The sequence below is a fragment of the Gekko japonicus genome, unplaced genomic scaffold (assembly GCF_001447785.1).
Source record: "Gekko japonicus isolate JY-2015 unplaced genomic scaffold, Gekko_japonicus_V1.1 scaffold462, whole genome shotgun sequence".
Taxonomy (NCBI): Eukaryota; Metazoa; Chordata; class Lepidosauria; order Squamata; family Gekkonidae; genus Gekko; species Gekko japonicus.
Genome location: NW_015175369.1, coordinates 352,281 through 367,072, shown reverse-complemented (window position 1 = coordinate 367,072; position 14,792 = coordinate 352,281). Strand labels below are relative to the sequence as shown.

At 40.1% G+C, this 14,792-nt stretch overlaps 1 protein-coding gene across 1 annotated transcript in view; it reads right to left on the bottom strand.

The window, feature by feature from the left end:
* Nucleotides 1-4,160: 4,160 nt before the first annotated feature.
* The window catches only part of LYSMD2 (LysM, putative peptidoglycan-binding, domain containing 2), a 12,181-nt gene continuing 1,549 nt past the window's right edge, over nt 4,161-14,792 (bottom strand). The window contains exons 2-3 of the mRNA XM_015425484.1: nt 9,444-9,778; nt 4,161-4,943 (exon numbers count right to left, since the gene is read on the bottom strand). Coding sequence (XP_015280970.1) covers nt 4,895-4,943; nt 9,444-9,778 — 384 coding nt within the window. The 3' untranslated portion in view covers nt 4,161-4,894. The remainder of the gene's footprint in view (nt 4,944-9,443; nt 9,779-14,792) is intronic.

The window sequence follows — 14,792 nt, the reverse complement described above, 5'->3', positions numbered from 1 at the left end:
AATTTTAAAACTTGGCAGATACTATTGCATCACTGGCATTAGTTTTAACCTAGACATCAGAACCACTAGCTTGGGTTGATACTTCAGAACTCTAGCATTACTTAACAATGGGTGTCAAGCAGGCTGCACAGTTAAGCAGTATCCAGCTATTAACTTGAAACTGTAGCAAATTGGATGCAGCTATCATGGCCCATAGTCAAAAGACAACTTCCATTACTGTCTAAGCTTTCTAAACCAGTGGCTGCTATATCCGATAGCAGCAAATTCCATAAATTAATTAAATTACATGCTGGGTGGGGAAGTACTTTTTGAATTTGTTTTCTTCCGGGGATTTCATTGGGAGTCTAGTGTTACAAGGCGAGAAGAAAAGTTATCTCATCTGCTTTCACTGTTTACTTCTTAAAATCTCTCTGAAGTTCCCCCATAGTCACCTTTTCTAAACTAAAAAGCCCCAAATGCTTCAAGAGCTCCTTGCAAAGAAGGTGCCCTAATCCTTACATCATTTGAGCTGCCCCTTTTGGTACCATTTCATCCCTGCCCCCTTTTCCGCACAGGGCAGTTTCACAGAGATTTCCAAAGCAAGTGGCAGCATAGATATCCATAAAGCATTATGCTGACCATTTGCATTTTTTAATAAAATACTCCCCCTGGATGTTGCATTGCACAGTACCCACCATCGCTCAAGAGCTCTTTCTTGTTTTATTTGCAGAACTCTCACGTACAGGACCCACAGTGACTTCTTTAAAAGAGAGAGGAAAGACTACAAAAGAGGTCCAAGCTGTCCTGGTAGTTTTAGCTGGAGCAAGCCACACTGATACAAAAGAGCACAGGGTTTCACTTTGTCTCCTAAAATGGCAAGCACTTTGGGAGAAAGCAGCTCATGGTCTCAACCCACCAGTTAAAGGACTTCCTTCAGTCCTACAAGATAGGGTATAAATAATCATTAATAGCACAGAGAAATCTGTTTAAGTCTCTGGAGTGATTTCCATGATTCTAGCTTTTCCCCTCATTAGAGAATTGAGCCTACAACCCTACCACAGAATATTTTTATCTTGCTTGTAAGCTACAAAAATTGCACACTACAACCATAGTTAATCTCTTTAATGCTCTATTGATTTCAGTGGAAGGAAGTCAAGAATATGCTTAACTCTCCCATTGACATCAATGGCCATATATAAGTGCTTACCTTTAGCTGGATTGCACCCATCGCTTTTTGGCTTACTGTCACTGCTCAAAAAAACAGCTACATTTAAGGGAACCCCCCCCCAGGTAACCAAAACATGACTGTTCTGTGACAGCTGCATATCCCAAGATTTATTTTAAGACTATTTTAACTTTTCAACTTCCTATTTGAATTTCCAGATGCTAAAATTTGCTCATTAAGGGATGTTAGTAGTTCTGCTTAGTTTAGGAGAAGAAAACTGTGGAATGGGACTCCATGAATCCAGTGTATTCGCGTAAGAGGCTGGTTTCCGCACAGTTTTTCTAGCTTGTCAAATAAAACGCTGACAATGCATAAAGCAGGCAATTCCATTTGTCCAAGAACAGCTGCCAAATTGAATTTCCCCCAAATAATGAGACTCGTTTTTCTACACAAAGCCAGTATAAAATCAATGAACAGATTGCGACAGCTATGGGTGTATAAAATGGTTGCAATCTTTGCGCAAGGGAAATGTAGTTTTTCATTTTTTACATTATACACAACCATTCTTCATTCATCTAGGGATTTTATTCTAGGGAGAAATAATGAGCAATCTGTGAACAGGTCTGAAGGAAAGATGCAAACAAAAGCGTCAAAAAAGCACTATTAGTCTTCATGAGACAGCCTGTTTCCAGGGTTAGCAGCATTGTATGGAAGAGTAAATCCTCATTACTTCTCTCTGCTGGCTGCAGGAATATCTGTTTTGACAGGCTAATCTAAGAGCTGACTGTCCCAATTTCATTTGCTGGATGAGAATAACCACCAGCCCTTCATTTCCTCCAGGTCCTGCTGGTTCCTACCACAATCGCTGGATTATGCTATCTTTACCAATTACAGCCCTTTAATCAAACCCTTGCATTTAGCTTGTAATAGTCAGTACCAGACTACTGTGTATAAGTGTCAAATAGTCCATAGCTAGGCATATGGCATTCATATTCCATTATACCCTACTAGGTTTATAGGCTGGTGCCTATGTCAGGACTTCTCTCAAAATTCTGGAGCCACAGTGGCTTTATCAGGCAGCAGCTGAACCTGTATATCCACCAAAACACTTGAGCTAGAGACATAATCAGGCAGATACATCAGGTTGTGACTCCTATAAAAGCTTCTGGATCAAGCTTGGTCTCTGAGCAACAACAGGGCTTTGGTTGGTGCTTTTCTTTCTAGCTTAAGATTTATTAACTGTCTCAGAATGCTGAATTGTTACTCAGATAAGATCAAAGAGCCTTAGATGTGGGAACAAGCAGAGTTGGAACTAAATAAATGGCCATTCATTACTGTGCCTCACAACTGAAAGAGTTTTGATTTAATTTCTTTAGATCCCTCCTCATGCTTATTTCAAGTCACTTTGCCTAATGGGCAAAATTCCTCGGAATAGGTAATTTTTAATCAGAAATGGTACGCAGAAACACTAGGGAGTCTTCTGAAATTTTCTTTTATTGAACAAAAGGACATTCATTGTTTCTTAAAGCACAGTTCACATGTTTATTCTTCTGCTGTTCATTTAAGTCCTATTCTTCATCCATAGACTGGAGAATGGCAGTATTAATATATTGAATTCTCATCCATGCATACTTAAATCTAGAGACTGGAGCCATGAGCACAGCTGAGAAAAGCCCCAGGTTTCCAGAAAAAAACTGAAATCGGGTTAAAACCACCTGAATGACAAAAAGAGCACCTGCAGCTTTAAGAAACAGATGTCCTCAGTGCCATTGCTAGACAACCACAACTATTGCCAGCAATCAAACCTTGATTTCCTTCAATAATAGGCAAAGGAAGGAGGAGGGCCCTTTTGGCCACTGAGGAAGGACTCATCAGGGCCAGGCCTGGCAACAACCAGCAAGAGACTTGCTATCACCTGACCTGCATGACTCACCCAGGCTTGACTGGTTGCTACTGTTCAACAGCAGCCACCCCATGAAAGACAATTTTGTATAGTGCTTAAGAGTTTCAGACTAGAATCTGGGACGCCTGTAGCTCTCCAGAAGGTGAGCTTGGGGCAGTCACACACTCTGACCACAACCTACCTCACAGAGATGTAGTAAGGATAAAATGGAGGAGAGGTGATAAACTGCTTTGGGTCAACATTGTGGAGAAAGGCAAGATATAAATGAAACAATTTAGCTGAAGTTGGAAATATTGTGGGGAGGGGTTACAGGGGAAAGTGAAGTACTTTCTGCAAGTCCTTGCAGGTTCCCCTTCTTCCAACTGGGCCTAACTCAGCCACAGTTCTTCCAGGAGGAAGGGAAAGCTGAAGTCGGAAGATAATAAAAGTTAGGTCGACTGGTGAGTGGGAAGGACAGCAGGAAAAGGGGAGATGCTATGGGGTTACAACGGAAGGAAACAAGGAAATAGTGGAGGAGGATTAAAAGACATGCACCTACAAGTCCTTGTAGGTTACCCACTTGTAGAAATCCCACTTATGACTAAATTCAAATGACTTATTAGTAAAGCAATTCATGTCAAGGCCACATAATGCTGTAGAATGATCCAGGCCCTTTCTGTTGTCACTAATTCAGACAGCCCATTTGGCATTCAAGATGTTTGATACTGTCTGTCTTAAATGAAATGCAGTTTAGTCTTGTTCAAATCCCACACGTAAAAAAGAAAATTCATGGCTCTGCATTCAAGCTGTTTTATAAAATAGATTGAATTACAGAAAACGTAGAGGGAATACCCTTACAAAATACTCTATTCATATTCTTGTCTGATATGTCTCAACCAAGATAATGATCTTCTGAGTATTTCAGGAAGTCTTTAGGAATAAAAAATACACAAAATGTCAGGCTTCTGATGATTCTAATCTTGATTTCTTAAAAAAAAATTACAGTAGTGAAAAAAGCACAGACTCTTGAACATCTTAGGAAATTTTAATACATCCAAATGAAACTAAAAAAAATGTCTTGAAATATATCTGCAAAACACTAGACACTGTGCTTTCTATATAAGACAGGCTCAATAACAAATATAAGTCACCGACCTAAAGTGCATTTTTTAATTAAATGAAAGCTACATGTTTGCACACAAGAAGCTGCTTCAAACATTATCCTAACACAAAGAAAAATACATTTTAGTAAGCTTTTCTTCTTTGTTTTAAAAAAGTTAAGTTTCCAAACAGTATTCTCTACTTTAAAAGCCCAACTTTTTCCCCCCTCTCAAAACAGGTGGCTAAAACTGGTTCATTTTTGGAAAACAAAAATCCTTTTCTATATATGTACTCTGTATACACATTTACGCACTCCCACGCATACAACATTCAAGGCCACATCCATCAGCTCTGATACTTTTAACGCAACAAACTTATCTGCCTCACAGCTCACAAGAATGCCTTTCTTCATGAACACTTAATGTCTCTTATGCTTAAGTATGCTGTCTTGTTTCTTAAAGACTCTACATAAAGATGGTCTCTGGGATATGTTGATGCTACTGTGCTGCTTATTCCATAGCAAAAATATGAAGGCAATTGCTAGTTTGGAAGGCTTACTTCCCTTAATGACGTACAGAACAAGGACACCAACCTGCAGAAGGCAAATGGTCCAAAAACATTTTAGTGCAAGTATAGTCAGTGGAATTATCTATACATGACTTGTAACAAATACACCAGAATAAATCAATCCAAAAGGGTTCCCCTTTTGAATCTTGACCTATTTAGTTTTTTAAGAACTGTTTCTATTCCAGCTCTTCATGTGTCTTCTACTGCTGATAGGAAGAAGTTGCATAGGGATTTTCTTCATCATCCTCCCTGTTGAGACAAAAGGAAGCAGAATTATGAAAATGCCACCTACAGTTTGCGTCACAGTAGTCAGATCAACTTTAACAAGTCTACTTTTAAAGTCCATATTTTGAGAATCTGTACGTGAACTATCAACCTCCTTGCACATATTCCTTCTCAAATTCTAGTCACCATATATCAAGGGTGCCTAAAAGCAGTGTAGGAAGGTGCTGTATTTTGTTTCTGTCCAACAGCACTACTATGGAACAGACAGCACCGGAGGGCCTTACTTTTGCCTGTAATGCCACAAAAACTGGTATTGTCTCTGCTGTTCTGATTTCTTGCCTCTAATCCCTGCAAGACCCACTGCATTGCTCTGCAAGGTGCAGGGATGGAGAACCCAATTCTGTGCCCCTCCCAGTGCAGCATCCTAGATATCCTTCCTGACAGAGCAAAGGATAGGGATTCCTCAGGAAAACTCGCACTTTAGCTGCACTACCCAATGAAGCTATCCTTAGGAACCGGCTGTCAGTTTCACTCGTGCCCCAATTTTCAGTTGGCACTTAAAAAACACAAGCATAGTACATCCCTAACTGTGCTGCAGATAATTTGTACAGCCAGCTCATTCAAGAATCAATAACACTCCCCAAACACTGCTACATTTCATGGATGGAAAAAAACATTTATGGTTTTTAAAACACAGCATGAAGTGTTTACATATCAGGAAGAACTGAAATCACAGATCGACTCTCTACATTCCTAACAAACACAAAGCTAGCTTCTGACTGGTTATCATGAATTAGAACAACTTTTTACTAGATTTTATTCTTGGCCATAGATTTGGTGAGGGGGGGGGGATCTTGCCAGTAGAGCTGCTGGCTAACTATGCAGATTAAATTAACATTGTGTTGGCGGCCGTTGCCATTACAATTTTAGCTTTATTCTCTCACGCCTCTTCCCCAGTATATATATTTTTAATTATCCTTCTTCTCCACTGCACTTGGGCTTCCTCTCACAGTTGCCATTTTGTGGTTCTGCCCACCACCCTGCATCAGAATTCCAAATGCACCCTCAGGCTCAAATAGTTTGGGGACCCCTGATACAGATAACCACTAGAAGAAAAGAGACCATCTGAATCAACACATTGTTAGTGTGCAGTTTCTACATAAGCCTCAAAGTCTTAATCTTTCACTAAATTAACTGAACACAGTTGCCAGGTATACTGCAAAACATCAAGAACCCATGCCACAAACTGCAAGAGGCTAAACTGACTAGATGAAGTCCATAATAAGCATTTTAAACAACGTATAAAAATGCATAAACTTGCCAGGATACAGTTTTATAAAGTATGCATAAATATACAAACTAAAACATGCTGACACACCATCAAGCTATGAGATACTAAACTGCATTTAGCATTATAGAATAAGTTGTAGAAGAATATTAGTAATTATAAAATATAACATTTAATATAACTGTATTTATTAATTTATTTATTCGATTTATACCATTCCCTCCCCACCAAAGGAGGCTTGATTCTAACTGTTGCCACTGACTACAAAACCGCTTCTGTAGTGAAGGCAGGATTAGCCACTAGGACTAGAAGTTCCTAACCCCTTATTTCCCTTGCAACATTAATGCATACTCATAGAATGAGGATATGTGACTGTTTCCCTGCCCTAGAATTTGAGACAGCAAATTCCATCATCAACACCCTGATGTTCTTTTATTTTTGCCTAGCAGGGTCCAAAACTGCAAGTATGGCCAACAGAAAACTGCATTTGAAGAAACTAAATGGATGCAGGAAGGTTTAAACATCCGTTTAACCCCTAGATCCTCCCCATGTCCCTATCCAGTCCTGCATTCCCATTATCTCAGCATACAAAGGTTTTGGAAAATATCCTCCCTAAGGCAACATCTAGCTCCACTCTGCCATCTAATGGCCACTTGGGGCCCAATTGCCAGTTACATAGGAGACTGCACTGGGCACACCTTTCTTCCAAGGGGTACTTTTAGTAGTGAAATGGCACGGAGAGGGAAAGGGCTAGTTCTCCCTTCACTGAACACTACAGCCCTGATCCAAACCTCCCCTAACCTCTACTGCTTTTATGCTTAAAACAAAAAATACCACTTTGGGATATATCATAGATCATACACTTAATGTGCAGTTTGCCTTTAATTCGCTCAGTATTTTCTCACTAAAAGGAAAAAAAAGGAAAGGAACTCTGTTCTGTTATGGGGAAGACCGTGCAAATATTAAACCCTACAAGACTCTACAAAGCTGGACATTGGCCTGACATGGGCCTATCCCTCCACTGCCTGCTCCTGGCAAAGGTTACATGTAACCGCCTTCAAGACTTTTAATAGTTTCTTCTATCATCACACCTCCTTGTATGGTGCTCTTTTCCTGTTCTGGCTGTCGCTAAGCCAATCAGTTGCTTCCTTTTGAAAGGAAAACAATCCTATTCTTCCTTTTGGGGCTTTGTGATTTGCTGTTCTGTTCCTGCTCTTAACAGGCTGCCCTAAGAGACTGCCTGAATGTGGAGCTTAATTAAAACAGGGAGTCACGGGGACCAAATGATCAAGAATGAATAGGAGCAGATAGAGGCAAACAAAACAACAGTATGGCTATAGCTTGGAAAGGACAGGCTGATAATGCAGGACTCTGAAGCCTTTTCTGGAAGGCAGCATTTTACTAGCAATGTGTCAAACCTAAGTGATTCAGGCAGCAATCCTACACTTACTTGAAAGTTAACACCACTGACTTCCAAACATGATTATGATTAGATTGCATTACATCAAGATGGGTTAGAATGCAATTTACTGTAAATTCTCTTATCTGTATGCCCAATCCTATGATGAATATGGCAAGCACACCCAGTACAATAAAATGTATACCTTAATATTTAATTCAGTGTAGTGTGAGCTCCGTAATTATATCTTACTTGTAAGACACATGCCAATATTAGAGTTACAAATATTTGCTACTAAAAGAGAAGTGCAAATAATCAGTCATTCCTAACATAGATTTGGATTGGTGAACTTTGTTTTTTTTTTTAAAAAAGATACAAGTGCTCCTCAAAAACCTAACAATACGTATGAAAATAACGGGTCACGGGGAAAGTCCTGACTATACATATGCCGCCTTACCAGTTGCAATTTGCCTCCCCCTAGTTTAGTCATTGCAACTTAATTTATGCAGTCTTCCTATGTGAAATATCTTGACACTAAAATAAACATCCTCCTCCACACTTGATTCTGCATGACAGAGATAAAGAGCAAACTGTGTCCTTGCAGTGTTCATGTCACATAAGCCATCAGCTTAATTGCCAGGTCAAAGCCACCTAATTTTATATTAATGTCTCCTTTCTTCCAAGCTTCAGATTCATCAGCAAGATGACCATTTACACAGAATGCTTCAGAGATTATATGTTTGTAAAATGATGCAGTGTGAAATCCATCATTAATAAAAATTAAGAAATTCCAGAAATATAACCCTTCCAAATCAGCAGCCAGATGAAGGCAGGTGTAAACTGAAAGTGTAAATGCTCATCAGGTTGCCAGTGCCACAGCAGGCAACTCTAGCTACAATAAAGTGCAGCCTGCTACACAGATACCAAAATAATCAAGCTTAGTGAGCAATAGTATATATTGATTAAATTGCCATGAAAGGAACATAAAAGTGCTAATGGAAAGGAAAACAGGAAGTACAAGAAAAGGAAACAAACACTAGTTGTAGAACCCCAAACAACTCAGGTGTGTTCATAGTAAGTACACACAGAGCACACAGAACAAATGAGATGACGCATCAGTGTGAAAAATATATTTTAAAAACATGAGACGGTGGAGCCATACTATTCCATTTGGAATAGGAAATGCAACATACTAGGAGTCAGAGAAAGCAACAACAACAATGATCAGCAAAAGATACTTGTTTAATAATGTTACAAATTTCAGAAGCTATATAAGTTGTTAAAGTGTCAGAAGGCTACCTTTTGATTTTGTTACAAAAAAACTAACAGTTTTGAAATGCAAACTCTCATGGCCTAGAATAGACTTCATCAGATGCATGAAGTTATAAATATATAGATCTACTGACTGACTGACTGTAGCCCATGCATGCTTATGCTACTATTACATTTGTTTGTCTCTGAGATGCCACAAAACTTCCCTACTTCATCCAAATCAAGTCACATACTACAAGCCTGCATCTTGTGCATCCATGTGCTGTGGGAGTAGATGCTATATAGCTGTAAAATGTAACAAAAGGCAAGTATACACAATTATTTCATTCCAAGTATGAGACCAAACAAAAAGAACGGCATTCAAAACAACTCAAAATGTTTCAAATTCCTACGTGCCAATATTATACTTTTAATATATGGGCCGCTTGGGTAGGGCAGGATATAAATCCCAAGTAAATAAATAAATAAATACCAGCCCTGAACAACAGTCTCAAAAATTATTTTAAAACTGCACCCACTCCGCTTAAATACCTTGGATTTTTCTATCCTGGTTTGCAAATCATACCTGGTATCCTCAGGTTTTAGTTTCCTAGCTGCCTGTTTGGACAGCTTAATCTGCAAATCTAGTCTGTGTAGAAAATCTTTGGCAGATAATTCTTCAGGTGGAAGAAGATGATTGTCAGATTCTTGAGGACTGGGTGAAGACTTGTCTTCCTGAACAGTCACCGGATCATCTTCATAAGAAGGGGGGCTGCTAATTGCTTCATTCTCAGGAGACTCCAGCGAGTTCAGTCCATTAAATAGCAAAGGTTTCTCTGATGTAACTGGTATATTCAATGTTTTTCTCAGAAATATGCAGTCATTTGTGAACAGCTTATTTGCCCTTTTTATTTGCTCCATCTGAAAAAGAGACACAATACTGTTTACCATTGATTCACATACAGTTAACCACACCTAGATAATGACCATAAATCAGCAATTTTCTGCAATAATGCATCCTCATTACAGAAACTTCTTCCCTAAACATACTGCCTCTTTCAGTATATTACAGGAAAATGTCTCCATAACAAACACACTCTGCCCTTTCTGCCACTCTATGTCTCCTTTAATTATATTCTCCACATTGGCGTCCTTTTATAACTTTTCTTGCATCTCAGCAAAAATACAGCAAAGAATAAACTACAATTAAAACCTAGGTATGATGCATTACAATATCCCTCAAACCAGGCAGCCATGTAAATTCTCTCTCATGCATATAGTAGAGATTAGAAGTCATGTAAAGGTAAAGGAAGGGGGCATGGGAAAGATCACAGATCTCAGGCAGTATCTAAAAACTAAACAGCATTTAGTAAAGGTTCCCTTGCTCGAAAGCCAGTCGAATCCGACTCTAGGGTTGCGGTGCTCATCTCCATTTCAAAGCCGAAGAGCCAGTGCTTCCGAAGACATTTCCGGCTGGCATGACTGAACACCAAGGCGCATGGAACGCTGTTACCTTCCCACTGAAGTGGTACCTATTTATCTACTTGCAATTTCTTGCTTTCGAACTGCTAGGTTGGCAGGAGCTGGAACTATAGACGGGAGCTCACTCCGTCATGCGGCACACTCGGGTCTCGAACTGCTGAACTACCAACCTTCCACAGTTCAGCATCTTAACCACTTGAGCCACCACGGCTCCTAGAACTCATGTACCCTAAGAGAATTGCATTCTGCGGCAAATCTAGTGCAATTTCTGTCCTGAAAACTAATATCTTCAAGATAGGGCTGTAAATTAGGCACTCTAAGGACTCATCCAGCCTCTGGCTTTCCAGAAACAAGCTTAGGTGCCCCTTCTTTTATTTGCCAGAAGACAGCTGTTTCAAATAACAAGGGAAAGATTATGTGAAAGGCAGCAAGATAGCCCCATAACTTTAACAACATCTTTTCCTTTTTACCATGCGAGTCCCACACGAATAATTGAAGCATCTTAGAACAACAATGGCATACAGTTGAAAGGTTATGGCTCTAAGGGCACCAAATATCAACCGTCCAAAATTCCCATGATGGTGCAAGAAAAATGTTATAATTAACAATCACAGAACCAGACTGTCAGTTAATAGGCCTCCCTGGTGACTGCTCCAGCAACAGGTTTGTCTCTGCGGCTGGACAAGACAGATGTCTCCTACAGAAACCTAAGCACTGCAGTAAGAAAGAGGTTCCCAAGACTAACTGCAGTTGAACGGGTTAAATGTGTTTTCTTTTGAACTCATGCGGTACTTCAGCATTTTATTTGTTTATTTATTGAATTTCTACCTCACTCTCCCGGCCAAGGCTGGCTTACATAAAATCAGCATAGAGTTTACAATAAAACATAAAATATAGATTAAGCAACAACAATTAAAACAATTCTAAAACCATTTAAACCATAGGACATAATAAAGTGCATAATAAAGCACTGTCAGTTTTGTGCTATTTATTGAAAACCTCTGCATTACCTCTGAAGGCACACCTTGTCCCACAGGACTGCTACTTGAAAAAGTTCAGTTCACGCAAAGAAATACAATATTTTCTCTATGGTATTAGTTTCCTCAGTGTCTCAGTAGCAGACACAGAGAAGCTTAATAAATAATGTAGCAGCAACTGTGTAATGCAGATGCATTTGTTCCAGCTTGCTCTCTAGAATAGCTGTGTATGAAGATTTTAAGGGGCAGTTCACACCATCTAATTCACCACTTATTAGTTGAAATATCAAGCACCGGTTTCCATATGTAACCACAGCATCATGAATTTTTTTTAAAAAAGAACATTTTCTTATCACCTTAAATTCAGCAATTTTCTAGTTGAACCAGCTTAAATATTCAGCTGCCACTCACTGCCAAGTAATCAGGTGATAAGAATTCAAGTGATATTTATCCAAGTGAGCTTTTGGGAGTGGTTCACAGACTCCAATGCAAATCTAACTAATCTAATCAATTTGAGTGACTTATCTTAAGACTTGTAGTCATATTCATGTATTTGTACCATTTGTGGTAACCTGATTTTGGATTTGACTCTCTTCACTGTTTTCTTACTTCTAAATTGTGGTTAGAAAAGCAAGGAATCTAGCAACGTGACATCTACTTCATTCCTAGTGATAAAAGTGAAGAAAGTGGCCAAGCAGGACGAGCTAATTTGACCATACTGAGGAGTGACAAGTGATGGAGTACCTCAGCCCTTACTGTCTCTGCCTATCTACACTAGACCACCAAGATATCAAAGACAAGAGACTTGACAATGGAACTGGATGATGCTATCACAGATACAGCTTCCAATAATATGAATACGAAATAAATTCATGTAGATAACTACAACAGCAGAAGTTTAAGTTAACCTGCAATGCTATGTGTTCCAGAAAGCAAAGCTTTCACTTCCACTGCACCCTGCTTCCTTTGAGGGCTTAGTTAAAGATGAAGTCAAATGCTTTGGGGGAAACCAGAGGAACAGTATTTTACATGTGGGTGTGTAGTTATTTGCTTAACAGCAAAGGATGTGGCTTTATGCAAGATTACTTACAAAGGCTATGGAATAAAATGCAGCTGCAGAATCAGTTTGTTATGCCCTAATAAGGAATATGTGAAACACTGCTTATTATTATGGTACATGCCATTTCTTCAACTGACAGTATAAGATATACCAAAGAAATGATTCTCTGAAGAATTGTAAATAAAGTACACACAGCAAATTAGATTACATACAAATTGAAACCCACAGATTTGCAGATCTTGTGTCCATTCCTACTTCACTCTCGCACTCCCCCCATTCACACTACTCACATAATACATACACACCCATTTCACATATGACTCCCATATACAGCAGTTCCACACTGTCCAACAGATGACCAACACTTTTTATAGTGCTGCTTCTCAGATAAACCTGCTCCACCAACAGCACAGTCTCCTTTTTTCTTAGTCCTTGAGCACTCACTTCTTGATGGAGTGCAATGTTCACAAATATTCCATAAAACAATTGCTGCTGAGCTAGTAAGAGGGGTGGGGGTGGTCACAGATCTTTCAATAAACTGCAATCTAAACTTTTGAAACCAAAAACTGATATCTGAATTAAACTTAAAAGGTGTGATACTGGTGAGGTAAATAGCTAGCTTCCCTGTATAACTTTGCACAGGCTCAGGATCTCATTTAAACCGCACTGAAATCTGTACAAAGCACATATGTTAGCTTAATTTTGCACACCAAAGATCCATAGCCATATGCAAACCACATGTGATGAACTGCATGCAAAATTAATGATGTTTCTAGCATGGTACTTACCAGTACATAAGAAATGTTTATTATTTGCTTACATGATGCTTCACCGCATCTTAAAAGCAAAAACATCAAGTACCTGCTCAAAGGAGTTTATAATGAACTTTGACAGCTGGGAAGCAGACGGTAAGGAACAACAGAGATCAGGGAGGGATGGAATCTGCTAGTGCTGCATGAAGTTAACCTGGGGAAGACTGTTAGATCACAAACAAACCCAGAATGAACAATCCCAGACACACATCCAGGACGACTTGCAATGTCATGAGGTGTACTGGGACACAACCAAGTGGCAACTTGCATACAAGCCTCTTGAGCAACACTGCAAGGGACCCTGTGGGTATACCTTTCAGACTGTGCACTGTTGCTTAGGCTTTCCTAAAATTTACTGCCACTCTCAGCATCGCTTTGACTTCTTGCAACATGATTTAAGTTCAAGGCAGACATGCAATAAAAGTGGCAAAATAAAACATGACATAACTGGAGGGGAGGCGGGGGCGTGGAGAAGACTAACAACTGTTTAGAACACATGCCTCCTCCTCCTCACAAACTGTCTTTCACTTCCTCCCATGAAACCACCAGCTGGGCAATGTTGGTTGCCCAGCCATATCTTTACTCCTGCAGCAAAACAGGCCCATATCTGTCTGGAAGCACCTACCACCCCTGAATCCCTGATGCCAGAGGAACTGATGGTAGTTACTCCATTGGCGAGGGGGGATGACACTCTGTGCATGCTCAGAGTGAGGCTTGCTTGTCATAACTGTGCCAGGCAAAGGCTCTCAATAGGCCCTCTACCCACAACACCTTAGAACCTTGCACTTAGGCAATGCTGGTTGCCTGGAAGGCACTACTCACCCAACCAAATTCCAGTTGCCAGAGGAATGAGCTGCAGTTTCCCCACAATGAAGAAAAGGCACTCTGCACATGGCCAGAAAGAGATGCTCTCTCCACCATGTATCAATACTTTTCAAGGCAATCTCTGGCAACAGGATGGACATCCATACAGTGTTTGCATCCTGTACTAAATAATTTATGTACTTATTTCATTTATATCCCACTTCTCTCCCCAGTGGGGACCCACGTTTATTTACAGCATTCTCCCCTTCTTCATTTTAGGTTAAGCCGAGAGGGTGTGACTGACCGAAGGTCACCCAGGAAGCTTCCACGGCACAGCATTCAAACCTAGGTCTCCTAGATCCCAGTCACTTTAACCAGTACAGAATACTGGGCAAAGCCTTTGCTTTTCCAAGGAGAGGTACCAAGGCTCAGTCTGTCCAAACGCCCCTAAATTCCCCCCCCCACAACATACCTTAATCCCAAGGGCTGGCTGTAGTTGCTTCAACCTAAGGGTGTAGTAGTTAAGAGTTGAGGATTCTAATCTGGAGAACCGGGTTTGAATCCCCACTTCTCCACATGCAGCCAGCTGGGTGAACTTGGGTCAGTCACAGTTCTCTTGGCCCCCAAAATAAACCTAGCTTGCCACAAAAAGAGCTAGAGTTTCAGGCTGCCAGACAATCTTCAGATCTCCTGGCTATACAACACCCACTACCATACGATAATTAATGAATTAGTAAGCACAGACAATGCACTCTACACACGCTCAAAGGCAATCTCTAAACAACAAAGCTTCCCAAGGG